This window comes from Pinus tabuliformis, chromosome 3_2, assembly GCF_031772625.1.
Source record: "Pinus tabuliformis cultivar Carrire ecotype Pingquan chromosome 3_2, CPIR1, whole genome shotgun sequence".
In the NCBI taxonomy this organism is placed as follows: domain Eukaryota; kingdom Viridiplantae; phylum Streptophyta; class Pinopsida; order Pinales; family Pinaceae; genus Pinus; species Pinus tabuliformis.
In genome coordinates this window covers 44,337,805-44,356,783 of record NC_142302.1, presented here as the reverse complement: position 1 = coordinate 44,356,783, position 18,979 = coordinate 44,337,805, and the positions used below count along the sequence as shown (strand labels likewise).

At 38.7% G+C, this 18,979-nt stretch overlaps 1 protein-coding gene and 1 pseudogene across 2 annotated transcripts in view; one reads left to right on the top strand and one right to left on the bottom strand.

Annotated features, from left to right (window-relative positions):
• Window positions 1-18,979, bottom strand: part of LOC149179730 (putative alpha-amylase 2) — a 284,569-nt gene that overhangs the window by 214,898 nt on the left and 50,692 nt on the right. For both annotated transcript variants that reach the window (XM_089415780.1, XM_089415781.1), the window contains 2 exons: window positions 17,827-17,922; window positions 17,574-17,616 (listed from right to left, as the gene is read on the bottom strand). In XM_089415780.1, the coding sequence (XP_089271906.1) occupies window positions 17,574-17,616; window positions 17,827-17,844 (61 nt within the window). In that variant the 5' untranslated portion in view covers window positions 17,845-17,922. The remainder of the gene's footprint in view (window positions 1-17,573; window positions 17,617-17,826; window positions 17,923-18,979) is intronic.
• Window positions 12,732-14,446, top strand: LOC149179731 (uncharacterized; annotated as a pseudogene).

Sequence of the window (18,979 nt, the reverse complement as noted above, 5' to 3'; positions counted from 1 at the left end):
TAGAGATGAGGCATGAATGGATTCCAGCAATTGTCAAACTTATGCCACAATAGGTCCGACTATGGGATGCATGGATTCAGTTGGTTAATAGATCACTCAGTCTTGTGATGAGCAGAGGCATTGCAGAGAGTGATCTACTTCACTCTTGGGTTGGCAAATGGGGGTTCGCAAAGGCCTTCATCGTATGGCGAGGCAAGATTTCTATATTGTTTCACAAGTTCGGAGTTAGATTTGGATGGGTAGGCTTTGACGTCATGGAGATACTTGGGCAGGATGTATTTTGCCTCTATCAGTATTTCACCACTGAGTTCCAAGAGAGGAGGATACAATGTAGGCATGATGCGCAGTCTATTAGAGCCAGAGTGACACAGTGACAACATGGTGGCACCCTTTTGAGGCTAGCATGGGACCCGAGCATCACAGTTCTTGACGGCTCAAGGACCTTTAGGGATGAGGTGGCTACTACAGGGGAAGATCATTCAGATTCTCCATTTGCCTTTAGTGAGTCGCTGATGGCATGGGGAACTTCATCAACATGGCAGGTTGGTCAACAGGAGGATATCAGGAGGAACTCATGCAGGGAAGATTTCATTCGCATAGGGATTAGGTCGTATCTTAAGGGGCCCACCATTAGAGTATGTGAGATGGACTACTCGGATAGTGAGTGGAGCAAGGGGTGCTTCACGTTGATCAAGTTGGCTCGGGATCCTGGTATCGAGGGACTCCTTCACTACAGGACAGTGCAGAGATCAGGGATGATCCAGTGGCACATTTGGGATCCTGGTATAGTTTGCAGTGACAATGCGGATCCACAATCAGAGAGAGTGCGTGTTCAGGAATTGCTTGAAGACAAGAAATTTTTGGTGGGGAGGACTGTAATATCCCCAATTTTGATTTTTTTATTTGAGGAGATTAATGGAGTTTATTGGGGAGGTGATAAGCATAGCACAATTTTGTAATTTGGGCATTGGAGGCATTTTTGCCGTATGAGACTTAGGAGAAATGGAAAATTATAGCTCTAGTGGAATGTCGGGGCCAAAAGAGAAGGAAATTCAACCCAATGGATCAAATCGCACTAGTGACAAAAGAGAGAGAACAGAAGGAGTGTGAATTAGTGGAAGGTGGGGACCACCAAGGGAGAGAGGGCCAACAATTATAAATAGAGCTTGGATGTCTCCATTTGGTACTTTTGATAATTTGACAATTTAACATTAGTTCTCTTCCAAGACAACAACCGTGTTGTTCAGCAAAAAGAATTCCTGACCAAGAATTCCAACCTCATTTCAGAGAACTTCGAGTGTCTCCCTAGTGAGGCAATTGGGGAGCTAAATTCAGAGTTTCCATTGGGAACATTTACCAACATTTCCTTCAGCTGGAGCAAGTTTCCCTTGGATGCAGAAACGAAATTGTGGCTCTTGGGAGGGTCAGCGAAAAAGTAATTTCAGCCATCCAATTAGCAGAAAATCCTTCCACAAAAGGGTTGGAGTTTCTTGTTAATTTGCAGGTCTATTGGTGAGGCGTTTGGGAGAGGTGAGTTGCTCCAATTCTTGTCCTGCGCAAGGGCTCACTGGGCATTGTTATGCAATCACTTGGGCAAGGAGAGTCTATGGTGTGGCTACAGAGGAATAAGGGAAAATTTGGGAAGGAGATTTTCTAGGAGAGATTTGGAGCATTTTGTAGCATATTTCATCTACAACCAGTTTTGCTAGCCAGTTAGAGGTCCAAGCACAAATTGGGGTCATCGGAGCACGTTGAACACATCCCAAACCCTTTCTAGGTTTTTGTGGGTTTTATGAGAGGAGGCTAGGATTAATTTTGCAGAATTTTTTGAGCACTCCTAAGGGAAGAATTCCTAGTTGCATTCAGCAGTCAGCAATAGAAATTATTGGAGGACATAGTTATTTCGGGGACCATTTCCACCACTTGGGTTCGTGAGATATTTCTGGGTTTTGTTGAGCTAGTGGAGTAGTGCCTGTGGCTAATTTCTCAGAATTTTTGGAGCAGTTTGGAGGGCTAAATCAGCAGTTCCTTTCTAGCAGCAGCAACAGTTTTCTGGGTGGACGCAGATTTGGTAGTAGAGTCATTTCCAGCATTTGGGTACCATCATATTCACCTGGAATCTTGCCTTGCTTGTTGTAGCAAGCCCAGGTTCTTCTGTTCCTACTCATTGTACTCCATCTGATTAATTTAATAAAAAGGCTCAGCATTTTGGGTGTTATTTCTGGCGTAATCTGGTATTTCTGCATGTGTGTACAATTTTTATTGCATGTTTATGATTTCACTATTGTTATCACTTAATATTTCCATTAGGAATATTACAGCTACCTTAACTCTATTTTCCCAAAGTGTGATTAGGAAGTTGGTCATGGAGTTTTCCTTCATATTTCCTTTTGACACCATTCATTTTTCCATTATACTACTACCACCAATTTTTCTTAGATTAATGTTTCAATAAATCACCATGTGCCTCCACTCTATAGCCTTAACAATCCTACCTTTTAGGGAATCCCTCCTTGAGTTGGAGAAGAGCTAACCAGAAGTGAGAGGACGGGCTACTATGGTGACAATGGGTAGTCTTCCTAAATTGCACAACACTAGCCCCTTGATTCTTGAGACTTAAATCATATGGGGGTCTTAGATTCTGTTACAACAATTCCAAAAAGTTATGGCAAAAAAACCTAGAATAGTTGCATGACATCCAATGACAAAATGAAAGAAATAGTGCACTTTTAGAAATGAAATAAAGGGTATCATTTCACCCCAAAGACTATGTGATCCTTGAAAGCATGGTAATTGTTGTCGCACAAAGTGTCTAGGCACCGCGACAACGCTCAGAGTAAGGGATGTCACTCTAATCCTTACTCCGTTTAGACCCTCTCTTAGACGAGTCAAGGGGGGTAGTCCCTAAAGTGAATGAATGTAGTATCCCTTACCAGGGGTATCCCTCAAACACAAGCAAACTCCAACCAAGTGGTATAGTAGCCAGGGAACTCAAAGAGATAAAAATAACAATAGTGCAACATACAATAATGTATACATGGAATATAAGCAGATACTCGAGAAATGCAGAGAGAAATGCTAAGCCATTTTATTATACTGAGTAATGGAAAGAGTACAAGAGGTGATCAGAAAGATAGCACCTCGACTTGCACAAGGCAAGTGAAGAAATACACTCAGAATGGTAAGGTAATGGCCTCTCTCTGAACTGGGTCCAAGCTGCCGGAGAACTACTGTGATGCTGCTACTGTTGGGATCAAGCGAGGATTTGGGGCTGTTCCCCTCCTCAAAAAATGTTGAAACATTGGAATCAACCTCTACTCAATAAACCCAGAAAAGCCCAGAAAGATTTTCTAAAATAGCTGACCCCCGAAAATCGCCCCCCTTGAGGATCTACGCTATCCCCCAAGGCTCTGCGTTTCCCCTGAAGAGAATCCTCCAAAACTCTACCCGAGACTCTGCCAAAATCCTCCAATATGCAAGGGTTGATCCCTTGCTCAATCTCCAAGCTCAAATCCTCCACATAACCTCAATCTGGAGCTCCTACCAAAAGAGAATGCGTCCTCCCCTCTCAAGACTGCGCAGTCATCAAAATGCCCAGTTCCTCCTCAACTCCAGAGATCGCTCCTCCTGCAAAATACTAATGAAACTAGCTTGCCCAAGCAGGCACTCAAAGTCCCCCAAGGCTAAGGGCGAGATCTCTGAACGGAGACACTCAATGCACTAAACAGTGTTGCAAATAGGCTAAACAACCAGCGTGCTCTAAGTCAAAGTGACTAGCTCAAATGCAACATAATCGAATGTCCAAAATGAGGAGGCTCCTCTCTCCTTTATAGCGTTGGCCTCTCTCAAAACCCTAAGGCCCACCTCCTCCAACGTAGCCTCTCTCTTGCCACGTGCTCCTTCTGCATCTGCACAGTCCCTCCAAGTGTCTACGTGGGCCCCTTCTCTACGTGGTCCTTTGGCCCCCTTGGGTCCCCTTTTAAGTTACAACGTTGTTCTACTAGGGAGTGACTTTATTCAAAAAGTGAGTTATGTCCCCCTTTCCTCACCTTTTTATTTATAAATAACTATATAAGGCAAAATTGAGCAAAATTGAATATTCCAATTAGCCATGGCTAATTAGGAATATTACAATGAATGAGAATAGCTTGTGAAACATAGGCTCTAGGAGACTTAAAGATGGACAACTTGATGAATTTAGAACAAATCTTGATCAATTGAGATGGATAGATTAAAATAAGACACAACCATGAGATAAAAATAATTATAGACCAGTGCCTTTATATTCAATTAACCATAGACAAAACAGAAACAAGTTATCCCAAACAATTTATAAATATGGCATAGCGACAATCATTAACAATTAAATGTTAACACCCAAAACCTTATCATGATTCATGCAAGATATTCTAGCAATTAAATCCTGTGAAGAATTATGAAATTTAAGTGCTAAGCAATGATTTTAGATTTAATATGATTTTCATTAATAACCCAAATCTAAAATAATTTATCTCTCCAATAGTCAATGATTTTAAAACATTAATCGCACCTGACAATAGAGAAATCACTACCACGAAAGGACACCAAGGAACTTTAGATTAACAATTTAATTATTCCTTAGGCAATTAGTTTAATGTGGTAAATGAAGAAATTAAATTTTTAATGTGACCAAAAATCAAATTAAAAGACCTTAATTAAAATTTAAAAAATTTATGGGCCATAAGCCACATAAAAATTAAAAAATTTAAATGCGAGGGCACAAATTCCTCTTTTGATTTAATTCCCTAGCAATTCTAAAGTCACCAATCAAAATTTTTTAATGTTTTTTTTTAAGATTTTTAAAGCAAAATCAAAAAATAAAAAATAAAAGGAAAGAAAATCAAAAACAAAAACAAAAAATCATAAAGTAAAAATAAAAAGAAAATGTGAAATCAAAACAAGACAACAATAAAAATCAAAAATCACATTTTAAATCAAAACGAATCTAAAAGACAAAATAAAATAAATCTAACGCAAATCCTAAACTAAACAAACACAAATAATAAAAATCAAATTTAAAATTAAAAAATGAATAAGTTAATGGAGACTGCGGCAGCGTGCAGGTAATGGAGACTGCGGGCTGCACTGGACACAAAGGGAGGCTACGGATGGAGGAGAAGAATGGCAGTAGTAGGAAAACGAAGAGAGCAACAGGCAGAGGAGGGCAAACAGCGCAAAGCTGGGTAGGAAAGGCTGCGACAACGTGCAAGCAAGGACGCAGGTTTGAGGAGATACCGGAGAAGACGAATGATGCAGCCGCGGAGAAGGGTGGAGCGATGACAACGAGGTTTTTTGCAGGTGCAGCAAAGATGGTAGAAACTTGGACAAGAGCAGCAACGATGAAAGACGTCTATGGAAGAGAATGTTGGAACACTGGAGTAAGAACTGTGACAAGTGGCAGAGGAGAGCTGGAAAAAAGGGTTTGACGCAGGGAGTGAGGCCGAGGAAAAAATCTGAGGAAAAATGCAGGGAAAATAAGGTTGTGGAGAATGGACAACGGTTGGAGCACAGGCAGCAGCAGAGGGAAGAAAAGGAAAGGGTTCTTTCTAACAAAAAATCGAAATTTTGCAACGAATCGAAAACCGGTCAGCAGATCAAAAAAACTTAGTCTATAGATAAATGGTAGCCAGAAAACCCTTTAAAACATTTCTAGAAATTCTGATTAAAATGTTGAATCCTTCTGCTTCAGATTTATCCCAGAAACCCTCATGAAAATTTCCAAATCTAAGAATTTTACAACCCTTGGACTACAAAAATTTGAATAATATCCCTGCAAAATTATGTTGATAAACCCCAGAGATCCAGATCTTACCCTCTAGAGCCTAGATCTGGACTATACACAAATTTCTTCCTCGGATTTGTAGCTACACGACAATAAGAAAACACCCAAAACAATATATACAATGATAAAAACTAAAACCCAAAAAACCCATGTTATAAAAAAATAACAAAATTTACAAACTGCAGTCTCTAATTAGCGAGATCTATCATTATGTTGCACATAAATTAGAAGATTTTTTAAATTTTAAAAGTTCTAACTCGAAACCCTCATGCATCAATAAAGCAAGATATCGTATTATAAGCCCGGGATTAATCTCGTTGGGCTCTTCAGAAAATACAGATTGGGAGTTGGCAGGTCCAACTGAAAACTTCCCCTAACACCCAAGGATCTAAAATCAAGATTTCCCTGCAAACCTCGATCCATCCATTAAAAATAGAGCGAGAAAATAATAATAAAACTCAGACGAATAGAGATACCTACTATTACGTTCAAAATTTAGATTATTATTCAAAGCCCAGTGACTAAGCAAGATACTGTACTCAAATCACTCTTTAGAAGCTATCAACAATGGCTTTAGAAAAAATTATGCATGAAAACAACACATCTTACAGTATTCCCATGAAGAGTAACACCAGCAGAACTTAACCCCAAAGTCTTTCTTTATTATCTAGAAAAAGATTACACAAGAGCTTCTTGCTAAGCACACGACTCAAAGGTCGAATGTATCCACTGACAAATGACCTCCTATTTAAAGATAAATCCTCCAATGGCTAGTTCGAGTGATCCTCGTTAAAGCAATCTCGACTATTGATGAAGATTAAAATTTCTTTTAATCTCATTCGTTGAAATATTTAAATATTTGGGGAAATTCGAAATTTTTAATTAAATGCATTTTAATTAACTCAAAAATAAAAATTTTGAGTTAATTTCCCCAAAAATTTGACTTTGACTTAACCCCCAAGGATCAAAGGTTTAAAATTTAGCAAAATAATTAATTTACCTTAATCCCGGGACCTTTTAAAATTTAATTTTTAAGGACCGACGAATTTTGGCTTTGAAGAATTTAAATTTACCTAGGACCTAGAATTAATTAAATCTCTGGCTTAGGATTTTAATTATTTTTTGGCCAGAAAATTTAATTAATTAACCTATGAGAAGATAAATTATTTTTCCAACCCTCGAGTCACTTTACATCATGATTTTCATAATTTTTACATCATAAGAGGGAAAACCCATTTGTAATAGACCCTCACAAACTACCCGTTTCTGCGACACGAATATAATCCAGCAGACCAAGCAATTTGTAATAAAATAACCTAACCAAATAGTTAGGATTATGCCTAAATTAATTTTGCATAGACTCGATCTAGAATACTAGGACTCGCCTAAGATCCTAGCAACAAAATCCATTCTAGCTTTGGGGTAAGAATGGAGGAAAACTCTGCCAACCATCCGAGAATGGATCGGTGAGACAAAAAACCTCCCAGAATGGAGATCGTCACTAAAAAAGTAGGTTTACGTAGGTCATTACATACATGACACGGATATGTTGACATTATTTGCATTATACACATGCAGAATGGGTTTACATAACATCTTGGAAGTCAAGCTGACGATGATAGCTGGACGGCACGGACACATCGATCAAGTGCTATCCCTTTTGCGAAAAAAGGGGGGGTACTGATATGGGCCGTTGACACGTAGTGGTCAATAGTAATCATCAAATCCTGAAAGTTACGAATTCTACGAGGTTCACTGCAATGGATCCAAGTATCTTGACAGCCAAACTAGTTACATAAAACCAGAGACTAATGATGGTTTTGGTCAAATGAAAAAATGGTGAAGGATATAAAAGAAAAGTATAAGTGAATCTCAGCCTAAACCAAAATCTGGAAAAAGATGTCCAAATATTCAAAGTAGATGAAGTTGCGTGTGATATTCCCACTTAACAATTATTGCTAAGTGAGAATATAATTTTGTACAATTTTGACAATTTTGGGTTCTAACTTAGGAGAAGTGGGTTGGAGGACCCCACTTCCAATTTTTTATTGATAAAGGCACTCATACAAGGGAAAAAGGGAAAAATCGAACTCTTAGTGAAATGTGGGGGCCACCAAGAGGGAAATACGCTCCACTTTAGCAATTCGAGCTACTTGGGAAGGAAAGGAGTTCGATGGTGGGACCCACATGAGGAAGTGGCAACCAAAGATAAATAGAAGGTACTCACATTAGTTTGGGGCTTTTTGACAATTTGACAATTACTTGCACCTAGCACGCTTGAGCTATTGAGCCAACTCTGCACCCGAGATTCTCAAACGAGTTTCTCAGCCCTTGCTTCAGTGGACTTCAAGTGTCAGCCCAAGGAGGGAGGTCTATTTCATTGTGAGTTTGTTCAACATTATCTTCACACAATTCGTGGGTTTTTTTATGCAATTTTTTGGGCATAGGAGAGGAGTACGAGTTGCTTGGAGTGGCCAGCAAAGAGAAGAAATCTTGTTCGGGTTTCCGGGGGAGCCTTGCACCATCAATTGCTGGAGATTTTTGGGGAAAGGTCAGCTAAATTCTGGAGGAGCCTTGTTGTAGCAGCGTGACCATCTTGGTGACTACGTGGGCCTGCGCAGAGGGAGTTTCTGCGCACACGTGGGAGCTAGGGAAGTGACTATTTGGAGTTGATTCAAACTAGGGACTTGGGGAGGTATCCGAGGAGTGGGCCCCTAGCATTTTGCATTGTTTTGGAGGGTTGGAGCAGTGATTTACCAGGTGGGCCGAAATTCCCAGCCAGTTGAGGAGCACGCTGAAATTGGGGTCAATTTCAGGGGTCAGAAGTAGGCCAAACCCTTTCTGGGTTTTGGTGGGTTATTTGAGAGGAGTCCAAGGTTAATTTACCGAAATTTTTTGAGCACCAAAAGTGGTTCAAACAACAAATATTTTGCAATACACTAGGCAGTTTTTCAAGAGCAGCGCAGGGCACAACTGAAGCACACATTCCAGCACTTGGGCATTGGATTTTCTCACCTGGGGCTTGTCTAGCTTGCCTTTTTGGGCAAGCCCAGGTGCACTCACACCAAACCCCTATTGTACTATTGTTATATTTAATAAAATGGCTCAGCTGGATGCTATTTTTGGTGGTATTATGGATGTTCACTTACGTGTTTGAATTTTTGTGTGTGCATGTTCTTATTTGCTTCGTTTATCACTATATTTCCTAAGTAGGAATATTACATTGCGACATGAGGAGTCCCTAAGGAATCTAAATATCAAACAGTAAGATCACAATTTTTGGGCATGAAAAAATCACTTAGGAGTTTTGCAAATTTTTGGATAATATTAAAAAGGGGATTATATTAATTTTGTGAGAGAAGAGAGAAATTATTATTTTAAGGGGATGGCGGCAAAATAATATCTAATTGCAGAAGTAAGGCAAAATATTATTTTAATGGAGAATGGCGGCGAAAAGAGGAAATTATTTTTTTATTGGAGAATGGCGGCAAATTAATATTTTATTGAAAAAGGAGGCAAATTACTATTTTATTCAAAATGGCAGCAAAACTCTCCTAGTGGAAAATGGGCCCCACCAATAAAATAATTGGGAAAAAGGAAAATCTAGAAGCTAGGAGGAGGCTCAAGGAAGAATTATAAATAGAGGATTGAACTCATTTGAAGGGGATTCTATTCCTAACTATTTCATTGACAATTGAAGAGCTCAAGCAAGACTCAAGAGTTTCAAGCAAAACTTAAGCTAATTTCAGTGGACTTCGAGTGCCACCCTAGTTAGCTATTTGGGGAAGATCATCTTAGATCTTCCATTGTGCTTATTGCGGGGTATCTTAAACATTTGAATGAATTGTTTGCAGGAGGCTTCCACATTATAATTTAATTTCCAGGGCTATCTCCACATTTAAGAGGCCGAACTCATATCTTTCCACGAGGACCGACTATCCAAGAGCAAATTTCTGAAGCAAATATCCATTTTTAATTCTGGGCTTGAGTATCAAATCTCCAAGGCCGAAATTCTCCTCAAGAAAGGACGAGTTGCAAGAGGTTTCCAAGGAGGCCGAGTGCTCATACAAACAAAGTTGATCTGCCTAATTTCAAGGGGCCGAGACTAGTTTATTGGAACTCTGTGATAAGGTAGAATCATTCAGAATCCCTAGCATCAATCCCTTCCTAAGCCATATGTTTCATATCTGAAGCAAAAATCAGAGGGATGAATTGCATCTTCAGATTTGTCTTGGAGCAGGGTTTATGACCAGCCACCAAGGGCTGAATTCAATCTCTGGAGACGCCAAATCATTTCATCATTTTCATCATTGATTTCCGGTGCAACAAAGGAGATTGATCTCTGTTCTAAGGAGGACCGAATTGTTTTAAGAAGGACCATCAGAGCCATGAATTTCCTATCTTTGGGTCACCTTTCTACTGGTAGACAGACGGCTGGACTTTTATATTGATTTCTGGGTTTAATCTTCCTTCAAAGACATGTTGTTCAGCTTGTGCAACCCCTGATAAAAGTTCCTCAAACTTCCTAAAGTTGCTGGACGAGTGGCTGCTGGTTCATTGACCTTCTTGGCTGAAGGGTACTAGGAGAAAAAGGGACTGAAATACTCAACTAACAGCTCTCATTTCAGATTTATCCTAGCTGCTGATGACTGATATTAATATGAGAGGAATGTTACAGGTTGTATGATTTGTTCCCTATTATAAGCCCTGTCAATTGAAGTTTAATTTCTGAGTTTTATTTGGCAATAGAAATGAGCATTGATGGCTGTCATATCATCACAGAATTTTATTTTCCTTGTTGGGTTTGTTAATATCATCAAAAGGTTATTTTGAAATGCTTGTGGAGAAATATACATTCTGGTTATAAATGTTTGTGTTGTCAAAACAAGGATCATTACACCTAAAACAAACTGCCATTGAACTGTTTGACAAACCCACTTATTGAAGAAACAAACTAAAACTCAGAGAACCTCAGTAAGTGTTTGGAACATTCCTAAGGAGGAACATTACAATGGTATCAGAGCCTTGATTTTGACCAGCTGTGGGTAATATCGAGGAGAAGAATTTCAGCACTGGAATTGATGTTTGAAGGTAACAAGAAGAATGCTTCCAAATAAAAAATTTGGAGATTATAACCAAGCCTTCGCAAAGATGCTAGAGCAAATGGAATTGCGAATATCATCAAAGGCTGCCAAGGAGAAAGAAGATAATAGATCTGAAGATGATGAGACAGCAATCAAAATCCGAGGAGTTAGCTTTAAGGCGCCACTGTTGAACAAGATACTAAAACTCATGTTGCAGACAAGACAAAGATTAAAGGGCAGAGCCATGATCAAACTTTCCAGGATGAACGGGGAAGAATTGCCTTGGTGGAAGTTGAGCAAGAGGCAGATAAGGTATATCTATCTTTAGACAGTGATTTGCAAATTGGAAAAGGGGAAAACCTTAATTCAGATCTATGGCATGACTGTGACAGGCCCCATGCATCTCTGCCCCCAGTTGGAAATCAGGTGGTCTGTTTTCCTCAAAGCCGCAGTGAGCAGGTGACTGTTTCTCCAAACGAGGAAGTGGATACTGTATAAACCTTCCTCCTCAACTAATCTGCCAGTTTCACAATGATATTCAGTTTATCTTTGGAGACAGTAAGCATCATCCTTATTCTCAGCATCTAAAATGGCCATGTCCATTTGATCCTGGAGGCCCCATGCTCCTTTTCAAGCAAAGGTGGTGGGTATGGACAAGACAACATGGGAGGTATTTATTTCCTGCAGAGATTCTAAGGGCCGGAGATGTAATTCCTTTACCCGCAGCTGTTGTGGCTCCCATATGTTTCATTGGCAAAATCAAATTTGGTGTGATAAATCAGTCCTATCCTGTTTCTAATCATGTGTTAGGTAATTTCTCGCTAATTGTACACCAGTTAACTGCCATGGATTGCTTAGGCAAGTTCAGTGATGTTGTGGACCAAAGTAATAGCCTATTGGTAGAAGACTCCAAACCAAAAGGAGCTTTCTTGGAGATTGATCAATGCAATGGAGCTGATGCTTTTGAAGTTTGCAGAAAACTTTTAACAATACAAACACCACAGTGCACTAAAGGAGAATACTTGTTGATAATGAGCCCAAATGGAAACAGTAAAATATCTATTGCTGGAATGTGGTGTTCGGGTAAAGGCACCATTAGATTCCATGTTAAACACAACAAAAAAGAATCAGATAAATCTACTTTACAAAAAGTTGTCAAGTGTATTCAGCTACTTAAGCCATTTTGTGATCTTGAAGCTACAGTGAATGACAAGTTCTCCCTTCTGGAATTTCTTCGGAAGATATTACAGGGTTATTTCTGACTTCGTAATTGCAATCATCAAGTTTCCACAATGACGGTGAAGAGTGATACACTCGTTCTGATTCCTTATTCTCTCAAGTCCTCCATTGATAGTAATATTCTAAACTGCCTAGTAGACAATTTAACCGATGTTGTGACCATTCATATGCTAGTGTGAGCAACAAACATACCTCGTGGTGTAGGTTTTGTTGGGGATTGCATTCATGTTTTTATTTCCCAATTCTCAGAATCTCATACTGAATTTCCTCAGCCTCTAAGTGTGGACCAAAAAATGTTTCCAGGAAGGTGTGATCTCGAAATTTCATCCTTAAGAACTGAAGGGGCCTTAGGGGACAACAGTGGCTCGAAACAGAGGACATTCTCTTACCGATCAGTCAACAAACTGAAGCATAAATTTTCCATGCGCATCCCACATCGTACAATTACCTTTAACAAATACACATGTTCTTAAGAGAGGACACAAATGCTTATATTCTGACATGAAGGGGATATATGACCAGTGGCCCATACAAGCAAATTGCTTTGGGTTTGATGCAAATTTTGAATCTATAACCAAGAAAGGCACATGCATGTTACTGGAAGCCTTCCTGTGCGTCCTTTGGGAGCTGATATGGTAGCAGAAGATATTATTACAGGAATTGGAAAGGCAGAAAATTTCCATGTCATGAATGGAGTGCCAGAGGGAATAATTATTGGCATTAATGTAGATGTAATTGTTGGTCAGGTATTAATCATCGCTGCTGGAGCAATAGATTCTCATATTCACTGCCCACAATTAGTGGATGAAGCAAATGCAGGTGGTACTATAACTTTGTTGGTTAGCGGAATAGGGCCAACAGTTGACATATGTGCAACATCTCGCACTCCAGCACCAAGTCAAATGCAGCTAACATCATGTGCAACTCATGATCAAACCATTAATGGTGGCTTTTGTGGGGAGGAAAATGCTTCTAGCGCAGCAGGTTCAGATGGAACTACTAAGGCTGGAACTATAGGCTTAAATATGCATGATGTACAGGTGACCATTTGTACAAATGCATTGATTAAGGAAGGATGGCAGCAAATCTGTTTACAAGCCCCTGATGTGCAAATGCTTCATTTCTCGAACCCATGCATTTTCCTGGCACTGTCTTCACTAAAATTCAACACGTTGGACCTTAAGCCTATATATTTGATTGGCGAAAATTATTTGTTGAGCAGCAAAATCCATGGTGGTTCAAATTCTTATCTTGAAGAAGGCATTATTGTAGGCATATGGCAAAGGGAGGGTCCATTCCTAGATATGAACCAGGATATTCCGAATGCTAATAGACCAAGTAACACTGTTGTATATCGGTACCCTCACTTGTCCAATCTTGGAGATGAAATGGTCTTTGTTCCTAGAAATAAAATGGATGCTAATGAGAAAGGCAATTTTGAAAGGGCCATGATTTATCCAAAAAGTCAACGCATTGCTGCTAAATTTTTGGGTGTCAGCCAGCTATTCCTGCTTTGGTGGAGCGCCCAGGACAGTACATTCAGGGGTCAGCTCCACCAACAATCCCAGTTGCTGACATTAAAGTAATTGCTCACAATAACAGTGGCAATGATTTTCTAAACAAAGGTGATTTGGGTCAACAAGCTTCAACAGGATCATATGGCCTATTTTTGGGTGGTCCTCTGTATGATGGTATTGAGTACTATGCTGAAGCTCCCGAGACGAGAAATCATTTAAAAGCGTTTGAGGTATATTCATTCCCTTGCATAAAGCTCAGCCAAATCACTGGCCTGATCCATGCAGGAGAAGGGGCTGAAAGATCATTACCATCCGCCCTTTTATCACCTAGTGGTGAAGATGGGTATAAAAACAAAGCCATAACTAGTCCTGGAAAAGCATCCATCTTTGACAATCTGTTTCCTGCAAGCCTCTTCCTTCATCCATTCATGGAGAAATATTCATTTTTACTATCAGTACGGGCAATGGAACTACAATCTGCACAGGAAAAAGATGATGATGAAGAAAAAGAGAAGGACAAAGGTGAGGAAGAGAATGCGGCAGTGAAATATGAACTCTGTGTGCTAAAGAAGGAACTAGAAATACACAATGAAGAGAGAAAGTACAACAGAAAATCAACTGATGCTGCCGAAAAACACCATTTAGATAGTACGGAAAAGATTGCCAAGTCAGAGACAAAATGTCAAAGATTGCGCATCCTAGTCATGGAAAAATTTCTAGGACTTGTTGCTGTGGCCCAAATGAAAACAGAGGTTGATATATTGGCCAAGGACACAACTAAGTGAAAAAGAGAAAGGCTGCATGCAAACAGAGGTGGATTCTCTGTATGTTCAGTGCTTGGAGAGCCTGTCCACCACATAGAAGATCTTAATGTTGCAGTCTCAGATTCGGCAATACAGAAGATCAAGACCTTTGCTGACATTGTCATGTTATCCAGGAAAGAAACAAACTTTTACTGTCCAATTAAGGCTTGTGGACAACCCCTGGCAGCAAAACAAAGTAAATGCAAACATGTTGAATTTTATTGACCTAGTTGGCATATCAAGGAAGTTCAAGGTAGGGATGCATGTGAAATCGAAATGGTACACCAAGAGGTTGTTGGGTTGAAGTGTAAAATGGCAAAATTGATTCTCGCAAGAGGGATTCTGGAAATGGAAGGCACTGTTATTATCCTAAGAGGAGAAAGTTGGAAGCCTTGTAGAGTGGAAGAATATAACAATGATGTTTGAGTATTCCCTAGGCACATTTGGGACCCCGGCATTAGCTAGGCCAACGTGTGGAGAAGCCACATAGGGTGATATTGCTTGAGGACAAGCAATTTTTGGCGGGGAGGACTGTAATGTCCATAATTTTTGGGCATGCAAAAATCACTTAGGAGTTTTGCAAATTTTTGGATAATATTAAACAGGGGAAAATATTAATTTTTTGAGAGGAGAGAAATTATTATTTTAAGGGGATGGAGGCAAAATAATATTTAATTGGAGAAGTAAGGAAAAATATTATTTTAATGGAGAATGGCCGCGAAAAAGGAAATTATTATTTTATTGGAGAATGGCGGACAATTAATATTTTATTGAAAAAGGAGGCAAATTACTATTTTATTCAAAATGGCAGCAAAACTCTCCTAGTGGAAAATGGGCCCCGCCAATAAAATAATTGGGAAAAAGGAAAATCTAGAAGCTAGGAGGAGGCTCAAGGAAGAATTATAAATAGAGGATTGAACTCATTTGAAGGGGATTCTATTTCTAGCTATTTCAGTGACAATTGAAGAGCTCAAGCGAGCCTCAAGAGTTTCAAGCGAAACTTAAGCTAATTTCAGTGGACTTCGAGTGCCGCCCTAGTTAGCTATTTGGGGAAGATCATCTTAGATCTTCCATTGTGCTTATTGCAGGTTATCTTAAACATTTGAAAGAATTGTTTGCAGGAGGCTTCCACATTATAATTTAATTTGCAAGGCTATCTCCACATTTAAGAGGCCGAGCTCATATTTCTCCAGGAGGGCCGAGTATCCAAGAGAAATTTTTTGAATCAAATATCCATTGTTAATTCTGGGCTTGAGTATCAAATCTCCAAGGCTGAAATTCTCCTCAAGAAAGGACGAGTTGCAAGAGGTTTCCAAGGAGGCCGAGTGCTCATACAAACAAAGCTGATCTGTCTAATTTCAAGGGGCCGAAACTAGTTTATTGGAACTCTGTGATAAGGCAGAATCGTTTGGAATCCCTAGCATCAATCCATTCCTAAGCCATATGTTTCAGATATGAAGGAAAAATCAGAGGGATGAATTGCATCTTCAGATTTGTCTTGAAGCAGGGTTTATGACCAGCCATCAAGGGCTGAATTCAATCTCCGGAGAGGCCAAATCATTTCATCATTTTCCTCACTGATTTTCGGTGCAACAGAGGAGATCGATCTCTGTTCTAAGGAGGACCGGATCATTTTAAGGAGGACCATCAGAGCCATTAATTTACTATCTTTGGGGCACCTTTCTGCTGGTAGACAGACAGCTGGACTGCTATATTAATTTCTGGGTTTAATATTCCTTCAAAAACATGTTGTTCAGCTTGTGCAACCCCTGATAAAAGTGCCTCAAACTTCCTAAAGTTGCTCGACATGTGGCTGCTGGTTCATTGACCTTCTTGGCTGAAGGGTACTAGGAGAAAAAGGGACTGAAATACTCAAGTAACCGCTCTCATATCGAATCTATCCTAGCTTCTGATGACTGCTATTAATATGAGAGGAATGTTACAGGTTCTATGATTTGTTCCCTATTATAAGCCCTGTCAATTGAAGTTTAATTGAGTTGTATTTGGCAATAGAAATGAACATTGATGGCTGTCATATCATCACAGAATTGTATTTTCCTTGTTCAGTTTGGTAATATCATCAAAAGGTTATTTTGAAATTCTTATGGAGAAATATGCATTCTGGTTATAAATGTTTGTGTTGTCAAAACAAGGAGCATTACACCTAAAACAAACTGCATTGAACTGTTTGACAGACCCACTTATTGAAGAAACAAACTAAAACTCAGAGAACCTCAGTAAGTGTTTGGAACATTCTTAAGGAGGAATATTACAAAACATATCAACATAATTATTTCAAAACTGAATTCCAATTTGATGAGATCCCCACAACAAGAAATATGATTAATGCCCAAAACATACAAAATCCCACAAGGTGTTTAACAATGAAACCTAATGCTTTCACATTAACACTAGCGACCATAAACCACCAAAGATTTATAAAAATCCTTGAAAAGCAAATGCAAAAGGATATGCTTATGTAGGGAGGAGTGACGTTAGTAGCTCTTCAACTCTTGATGAAACAATTGGTGTAAACTATTGAAAATTCATGATAATATAACTTGGTTTTTCTTCAAAAAAATGAATATGAAACCAAAGAAATGGTAAGGGAAGCTCAACCTAAACCACAATTAAACCAAAAGAGGTACTAAAACTGATGAAAATTCTCACAACAAAGACAAAGCTTCAACATTAAGGACACATAAGGAATTACCCTATGAAAGAATGTAAGAAAACATAGACAAACCAATAAGAGTGATTTTGATCTTAGTCGCCAACCTTGATACATCATTGCAATATTAAGTAGATAAAATGTGCCCAACTTAACATAACAGGATTTCTACAAATGATATAACTTTTGCAATTTAATAAACATGGCGATAAATATTTGACTCAATTTCTCCCATATTATACCAATCAACGCCTACTTGGTGCACAATTTGTTCTTTCAAATTGAAGCTCGTGGAGCATTAAAATAAGCGAAAGTTACAAAGCAGTAAAATGGATGATATCATATAACTGAAACAACAAACATGTCATGAAAGACCCAACATTTCAGCTATGTTGAATGTATCCCATTCATAGAATGCATGGAAAACATGAATCTTACCTTCAACAAATCCTGCCCATTGATTGTGTTCCTTGGATACCTCCTAATTGCAAAGGAAACATAACCAATAAAACTCCTCTCGATCAAAAAACAATAATGGCAGAAGTAATGGACCATAGTTTCCTTTTCAAGTTGCATAGACAATAATACCAGTCTCTAGAAGAATCTGATTCAGTGCTATAGTTTAAGCAATATTGAGGAGCAAATATAAGAACAAGCAACATTAGTAATGCACATACAAGTGGGAAAATACCTGAACTGGATAGCCCATTTTCGATAACTGTAAACAAATTGATGAGGTAGTCAAGTTTCCTTGCAAACTAAAATAATTAGGAAAATTAAATAATTCCTGCATGCAGCATCAAACAATAAAGCATTACCTTCTATCATATATTCCAAAGTGTAGAGTGTGCATTATAAAGGGGAAAAAGAAGGAAACGTGTAATAATAATCAATACAAAGGCACAGAACACATTTTTCAGTTGACTTCAACTTATAACGTCCCCATTAATATCTATTATCCACGTATAGTCTATCAATGAGACGTAATAGAAGCGCCCAACCCCCATCTTGTCAGAAATGGAAAGTTTTAGCATTGATAAAACTAGACATCTAATCTATTCACTAGTCTGGTGCAAGTATCCAAAGGAAGCTTTCTGGTGGCACGTGGCACTATTCACATTTGTATTCCCTTTTAGTGTTTTTTCTTATCTAGGAGCATTAAATCCTTCTAATAAGCATTGACTTTCCTTCCCACTGAACAATTATAAAATGCATTCCTTCCTTTTTGTTGTATACCCATGATCATGTTAGAATAGAAAAGCATTTAACCAGCTAGTTGAAAACTACAGGAAGCAAGGACGTTGCAAATTATGGCTACAGAAGCAAAAGGTGGAAATAACGAACATCAAGAAAAAGAGAGAGCGTTTACACTTACAATTAGTCTTTACTTTTTGCTTGAGATAAATATATTTACCTTAAACAAGTTGTGTTGAATGATAGTATTGGTTACAAACATAGAACATTGCATGACAATTTCAGCTGCATAAGAAGCAAAAACAATAGATGCAAATGCTTTGAAGAGAAACATGAATGATAAATTTGAAATAAAAAATATGTGAAGATGGAAATTGCTTATGCACGTGTGTTATGAACAAAGTTCGTATACGCAGCAAAATATTCAGAATATCTTAAATATATAAATATCCATTAGGACAAGCAGTATTTGTATATAAATGTTGTAAGTGATATGAGATATTGTGGTTACAAATGAGTGTCTACTTATATACCTAGGCAGGTGCCCCTTCATGAATGGTCATTTAGTCTTTTGAGACATGCCTCCTCGGTACACTAATCATTGTTTAATTATTAATTATTAATTATTAATTATTTACATTCATAACATT